This window comes from Oryctolagus cuniculus, chromosome 1, assembly GCF_964237555.1.
Source record: "Oryctolagus cuniculus chromosome 1, mOryCun1.1, whole genome shotgun sequence".
In the NCBI taxonomy this organism is placed as follows: domain Eukaryota; kingdom Metazoa; phylum Chordata; class Mammalia; order Lagomorpha; family Leporidae; genus Oryctolagus; species Oryctolagus cuniculus.
Window position 1 is genome coordinate 14191724 of NC_091432.1, and position 7492 is coordinate 14199215.

The 7492-nt window shown below is 44.0% G+C and overlaps 1 protein-coding gene across 1 annotated transcript; it reads right to left on the bottom strand.

Annotated features, from left to right (window-relative positions):
- Window positions 1-317: 317 nt before the first annotated feature.
- On the bottom strand, window positions 318-7019 carry OR6Q1 (olfactory receptor family 6 subfamily Q member 1). Its single transcript, XM_070052381.1, has 3 exons — window positions 5909-7019; window positions 1344-1456; window positions 318-535 (listed from the first exon to the last, which is right to left on the bottom strand). The coding sequence occupies exons 1-3, from the start codon at window positions 6856-6858 to the stop codon at window positions 318-320; spliced, it is 1281 nt and encodes a 426-aa protein (XP_069908482.1). The 5' UTR covers window positions 6859-7019.
- Between the last annotated feature and the right edge of the window lie 473 nt (window positions 7020-7492).

Here is a 7492-nt window from a genome sequence, read left to right on the forward strand (position 1 = left end):
CGAGGCAGTGATGGTAGCTCAAGTAGTTGGTCCCTGTTCATCATGTGGAAGACCTGGATTGAGATCCCAGTTCCCAGCTTCAGGCCAACATATCCTCACTATTGGCAGCATTTGGGGAATGAATTGGTGGTAGGGAGATCTCTCTCTCTCTCTCTCTCTCTCTCAAAGACTGTCTCTTAGCATCTCAATTAATCAATTAATTAAAAATAAAAATAAAAGAGAACATGTATGTGTGTGGTAACAATTTGATACATTTCCTTAAATTAAATGTGCTGATGGATGAATAAATGAACACATTAATTAGCTGTGACTCTGAATTATGACACTGCAACAGTAGTTGTTCCATTCAAAATGATGAAAGCCCAGATTGAGGTTAAAGTTTCTGGAGGCTGCTGTCTCATTGTTATTTCATCGTAGTCTGATGTGTGATAAGCAGTTGCCACCAGGATTTCTGCCATCTGTGTCTTTGGCTCTGAAGCTGAGGCTATCAGGACATTTGGAAACTCCATTGTAATGAGACTGAGATATACTGAGCCTGCTGCAAAAGCAATCACATTCGTACAACTACTTGACCATGGAAAGCTTTCCAGAAACTTCCATATTCTGTTCTTTCTCTCTGCAGGTAGTGCTGCATGTCAAATGTGCCTTGGGGACCAGTGGTGCAGCATAGAGAAGAGTCGGTGCATTCCCAAAACCCTGGACTTTTTGCCCTACCATGAACCCCTAGCATAGTATTGGTGGTCTGCACAGCCCTGTTCTTTCTCCTTGCCCTGGCCATCTTAGGTGTCTTCATTAAGCACCACCACACCACCATTGTCAGAGCCAGTTATTGCTGGCTCAGCTACCTCCTGCTGTCCTCCTTGGTGGTCTGCTTCCTCTGCCCCTTCATATTCATTGGCCACCTGGACCCCTCACCTATGCTGTGCACCAGGAAGCCTTTGGGGTCACCTTCATAGTCTGCGTGTCCACTGTGCTAGCCAAGACCATTGAGGTGGTGGAAGTCTTCCACGCTACCAGGCCAGACACTCACATAAGAAAGTGGGCAGGGCCACTGCTGCCTAGCACCATTCCCGGTGTCTGGTCTACAATCTCGTGTAGACTCTGGGTGACCACATGGCCCCCACACAGCCTGTGAACTCTACAAGCCTGGGCCCACAGTGACTGTCAAGTGTGATGAGGGCTTTTTAGAACTATTCTTTGCCATGATGGGCTACTTGGGTCTGCTAGGGCTGGTCAGCTTGCTGGTGGCCTTCTCTGCTCGCCAGCTGCCTGACACCTTCAACCAAGCAAAGCATCTCACTCTCAGCATGATGGTCTGCTCCTGTGCTGGGGATCCTTCGTACCTGCCCACACGAGCACCCAAGGCAAAGACACTGTGGCCATAGAGGTCTCTGCATCAGGAGCAGGCCTCATGTCTGCCTCTTCTTTCCCAAATGCTCCACCATCCTTCTCCACCCTGAAAGGAACACAAAAGGACAAATGTTCAGCAGGCATCGTCAGGTGAGAAAAGCAGGTGTGAGCTACAGGGGGAGCCTCCTTCTCAGGGACACCTTCCCTGAGCTCCCCCGACGGATGCTCCCTCCTCTAGCCCCTCCTTGTCACTGAGCTCCTTCTCTCTTGCATTGCATTCTGTTGGGGGAGATGGGATCTGTTTGCAAATACAGTTGTCCTGGATGGAAGCATCTGAACTGATTCATCCTCTGACCCTAAAGCACACAACCAGGGCCTGGTATACACGGGAGACAGAATACATGTTTGATGAATGGGATGGATCAACTTGGGCAAAGTAGGCAGGAGAAGGGATCTTCAAAAGGAGGCAGGAAGGTGGAGAGGTTGGTGGAGTAAAGGAAGCTGTTCCTCCTAGCTCCTCTGTGTCATACATACAGGAACATGACCATGTTACTTAAGTTTTCTGTGCTTCAGTTTTCTCCAATATAAAATGAGATTAAGCCTTCTTCTCCAGATGTGCTGATGATGAAACAAGAAAATGTGTGACAGTGCTCAGCACAGAATGAACACTCAGAGCAGAATACTGAAGGTCACTCAACCCACTCTGTCCTTTTACAGTTAAGAAAACTGATGCCAAGAAAGGAGACGCCAACTACCCAGAGCATCACTGTCCGCAGGCTAAGCATCAAAAGGACAAGGTTCATGTCCTAACTCTACCACTTAGCTATGTGACTTTGGACAAGTTACTTAGCAACTCTATACTCCAGCTTCCTCATACAAAGGAGGATAATAGCACCAATTTCATGGAATTGTCAATGAAGAATAAATTAATTAATGTTCATAAAACACTTAGAATTGCACCTGACACACAGTAAACTAAATAAATATTTGTTTAATAATGCATTAAAATGTTACATAATGACAAAATCTGGATCTCTTGATTCTTTGCTGTATAAATGAAACTTCCAGGAGACCTTTATTCAAACTAGATCATAGGGAAGAACTTTCAGGGTCAAAGCCAGAACTTTGATAAACATGCATAAAAATCATCTGCTAATGATTTAGCATGGGAAATTAGAGTGCAAGAGATTAAGAAATTACCTAAAACCTTAAAAAATGAGACGGGGATCCCAGCACAGGTTCAGGGGAGAAAACCATTATGGAATCATGGAAGCGGGTCCAGATGGGCCTTAGTGAAGTACACCCGCATCAACACCTTCACTGAAGGCACCTGGCACTCTGCAGGCACCTGGTTTCAGAGTGCAGACCTGGGTGTTCTCACCAAGTCCCAAGCCAAAAGGCATGCTCCAATATGGTCAGCAGGTGTTTCCTATCTATCAATTAAGTCAATCTCCTAGTACCCATAATGGACCAAAAAAAAATCAGCAGCACTCTAGTGAATTCTCTCTTAGCAAGACTGCTTTATCCAGACTTATTACTTACATCCTCTGAATACCAATGAATTACAGTCTAGGTTGTGTTATTTTCCGTGACTGTCATTCAGCACATGAAGAGATATGCATGAAAGAAGGAATGATATTTTCATAAATTCCCAAGTTTTAAAATGTGTATTTTTGTTCACATGATTCCGTATGTTGTCTTCATTGCAGATTGATCTGTCATAAGTGGTGGCTTTAAAAACTTCGGTTGTCAATACCTTCACACATATGTGTCTCAGATTTTGGTAAGTATATCTCATTTTTATGGGAGTGATTGTTTCAACTTTATAATATAAATAATCACACTCACAAACATGGGTTTTTACTCAATTTCATTTCTGGTGTCAGATTTTATTAAAGCAAGATTCATTCTTGCATGTATAGAATCTTTTCCAAGAGTATGCTTCAGAGTTCATAGCATTTGTCTCAAAAATACAGATTTATTTTTTTTCAAGAGCTCAAAATTGGAAGCCTTACTGATGCTTCCCTTGGCATTATTCTCAAAATCCAGAAAACATTCCCAATGTTTGAATTTGAATTGTTTCTGATATCATACATAAGAACTATGTAACCCAGAGGTTTCCCTTTCTGTCCATCAACTAGAAACCTGAATATCCACTTCATCTTGCGTTTGTAACTACCCAGGTTAATTGCCTGAGAGTATATACTTCTATTTCATTCTGGTAAATTTTTATGTATGATTTTGAAAAGCTGTCATCTTCACACTGCTTTTGCATCTTGCAGGGATCCAAATGAATCTAAAGCTTTTTACTGATATAATATTCAATACATGAAATGCTTTCAAAAATACATGATTTATGGCCTGCCTTTGACCACAGAAAATGCAACAACTCAGATCCTGCTGTGTGAGCCTCTAATGCTGACAGTCACCATTGTGTAATCTGCTCCTTATTGGCCAACTAAGAAATACCATCCCAGAAAATCTGCCTTCCCTCTAAGCTTAACATTTTCCTCTTCCATAAACTATTGTTTCTGGAATCTGCATTTAAATGATAATTAGATGATGGTACCTCAAAAAGTTTGTAGAAAATGGGATGAAAAGATGAGTTTATTTTGATGCAAAAAAAATCTTGAAATCCATGCAAGCAAAGGGTTTTCAAAAAGTTTGTGGAAAATGCATTTTACAAAATTATTATGCATGGATTTCAAAACAGGTTTTGTACCAAAAAAAACATTTTCTATTCCATTTTTCCACAAAATTTTTTTTTTATTTTTTTTATTTTTTTTTTTTTTTTTTTTTTGACAGGCAGAGTGGACAGTGAGAGAGAGAGACAGAGAGAAAGGTCTTCCTTTGCCGTTGGTTCACCCTCCAATGGCCGCCGCAGCCGGCGCGCTGCGGCCGGCGCACCGCGCTGATCCGATGGCAGGAGCCAGGAGCCAGGTGCTTTTCCTGGTCTCCCATGGGGTGCAGGGCCCAAGCACCTGGGCCATCCTCCACTGCACTCCCTGGCCACAGCAGAGGGCTGGCGTGGAAGAGGGGCAACCGGGACAGAATCCGGCGCCCCAACCGGGACTAGAACCCGGTGTGCCAGCGCCGCTAGGCGGAGGATTAGCCTAGTGAGCCGCGGCGCCGGCCCACAAAATTTTTGAAGTATGCTTGTATAAGTCTTTAGGAGTGCAACTGTCAACATATAGAGAACTACTTGAATTGTAGATGTCTCTTTAGGCCTTATTTTGAGAGTATTGACATTGCCAGTACTTCTGTATTGACATTGCAATGAGTACTTTGTTAATCATTTTCCAGAACACCATCTGACATAGAGAGAAGATCAGGCTGTGGATGCAGAAAAGATTAAGTGTGTGGGTCACATGGAAAATCAGCTCTGACCCGGGGGATTTAGTTTGTAGTGGAAATTGTTGGTTGTTTTCTTCTTTGGCATAATAATTGAATGGTTGTGAGTCCTTGCCTTCCCAACTATGTACCATGTTTACCACCCTTGCAGTTAGATATGACCCGTGACTCACTTCTCCCCAAGAGGTGAGTGGAAGTGATGATTGCTATATCTAATCAAGAAAACTTAAGATACACAATGGGTCTCCTCCATGCTGTGTTCTCACCATTCCCTCCCAGTAAACTTAGAATTGACCATGTAAATAACAAGAAGACCCTACACAGGAGGTTGGCTAATTGTTTGTCATAGCTACTCAATTCTGCTACTGGAGCAAAAAGCAGCCATAGATAATACATATAGGTGTGAATGTGTTCTAATAAAACTTGATTTTTATCCCCTGACATTGGAACTTCTGTGGCGGAACTTCTGTGTGCCATGAAACTTTATTGTTCTTTTCCTTGTTGTCAACCATTTAAAAGTATAAAAACCATCTTAGTTCACAGGCCACTAAAAATCAACTACTGAGGGGCTGGCACCATGGATCACTTGGTTAATCCTCCTCCTGCGGCGCCGGCATCCCATGTGGGCACCAGGTTCTGGTCCCTGCTCCTCTTCTAGTCCTGCTCTCTGCTGTGGCCCGGGAAGGCAGTGGAGGATGGCCCAGGTTCTTGGGCCCCTGCACCCTCATGGGAGACGGGGGGAGGGATGAGTGGGCTGACTCCTGGCTTTGGATCGGTGCAGCGCCACCCATGGTGGCCATTTGGGGAGTGAACCAGAGGAGGGAGGACCTTTCTCTCTGTCTCTCTCTCACTGTCTATAACTCTACCTATCAAAAAAAAAAAAAATCAACAACTGAGTCAGATTTAGCCTGCAAGGCTTACTTTGCCAATATCCGGAGGATGTTGACCTTACAAGATGGAAGGAACTTGTATCCTTGAATGCCTATTGAGCAGAGCCACCCATTAACCTGAACCACTTATGGTCTCTTTCCAGAAAGACAAAATCTCCTTCATTCATTAAACTACAAAATAGTTAAGTATCCCTTGTTACAGCAGTTTACCACTTTAATTACTATGAAATTCATGACTCCTTTCTACCCAGGCCATGGTCTCTCTCCACAATCCTCCAATGTAAGGAAACTACATCCTCACCCACCCACCTCCTCACTGCCTCTTCCAAGACTTGAAGGAAAAGGCTCGGCCCAAGGCTCCCTTCACCTCCTTGTTCCGCAGACTGTAGATGAGTGGGTTGAGCATTGGCGTAACAATGGAGTAGAAGACAGACACCACCTTGTTGAAGTTGATGGAGGAGGCCACCTTGGTCCGGACGTACATGAAGAAAAGAGTACCATAGAAGAGGCTCACCACAGTCAAGTGAGCTGCGCATGTGGAGAAGGCCTTCCAGCGCTCAGCCGCTGAGCGAATGTGCAGCAGCGTCCACACAATGTTGCCATAAGACACAGCAATGACCGTGGAGGAGACCAGGAGCACAGTCAGAGACACCAGGAAATCCACAGTCTCTTTCAGGGTGACATCCGAACAGGATAAGGCTAGCAGGGGTGAGGCATCACAGAAGAAGTGGTCAACAATATTGGGGCCACAAAATGTCAGTTGAGACATGAGATAGATGGGCAAAATGGGTGTGAGGAAGCCTACCAGCCAGCAAGCAACTGCCAGGCGGATACAGGTGCCCCAGGACACCAAGGCCCCATAGTGCAGAGGCATACAAATGGCCACATAGCGGTCATAGGCCATGGCAGCCAATAGGAAACACTCAGTTGCCCCAAGGAAGGTGAAAATGAAGAGTTGGGCCAGGCAGCCAGCAAAGGAGATATTCTTGCCCCCATCCACACCAATAAAACCCGCCAGCATCTTGGGCACCGTGACTGAGGTATACAAGATCTCAAGGCAGGACAAATGTGTCAGGAAGAAGTACATGGGTCTCCATAGCCGGTGCTCCAAGCCCACCACTAAGATGATGGCCAAGTTCTCTGCCAAGGTGAACAAGTACATGGTGAGGAACAGCAAGAAGAAGAAGAGACGTGCTTCATGCACCCCAGCAAAACCCACCATGACAAACTCTGTTACCTGGGTCCAGTTTAGGGTGTATGACTGCATGTGTGTGATGAGGGCTCAGTAGACTCATAGCCTCATAGACAATGAGAGCTCAAAGGGACACAGAAAGAATGTTGTGCTAAAACACTTTTCCCTTCAGAAGAGGAACGCAGAGCAAGACACTGGCCCTACCTTCAAAGAATTTATAATCTGTGAGATACACATTTCAGTGTAAAATGAAAAGTGCTGGATAGGAATAATAATGTCATGGGAGGAAATAGCAGAAAAGCTCCACTTGTCTTGAGATGTCTTCCCAGAGGAAGAGCTGTCTAAAGCTGGAACCTGAAAAAGAAGTATAACTTTATGAGATAAAAGGTAGAGAAGTAGAGAGGACATAGTAAATATAAAATCCTAGCTACCAGAGAGAATAATGTGCACTTGGGAAAATTTAAGTAGATACAGTTTACCCTAGAGGTTATGAGTTTGACTTCCACAGCAAGTATATTTTGCTTAAAATATAACAGAACCTAATTGATAGCTATTGTGAACTTTTAAATTAGATAATCCTGATAATGCACTTAGCATCACATTCTAATCAATAAGTATAAGAGGAAATTTTTATGTGTTGACTTCCCCAAGAATAGAGAAATGACTATAGAACTTGAGGAGTTGACTTGGATATCATGAAAGGCTAATA

Excerpts from the sequence above, each read along its gene's own strand:
- OR6Q1 (XM_070052381.1), bottom strand. The coding sequence starts at position 6,858 with ATGCAGTCATACACCCTAAACTGGACCCAGGTAACAGAGTTTGTCATG. Across the intron at positions 1,457-5,908 it reads TTCAAGTCTTGGAAGAGGCA|GGTGGAGAAGGATGGTGGAG; the intron begins GTGAGGAGGTGG and ends TGTTCCTTTCAG. Across the intron at positions 536-1,343 it reads TTGGGTGCTCGTGTGGGCAG|GCTCAGTATATCTCAGTCTC; the intron begins GTACGAAGGATC and ends CTTTTGCAGCAG.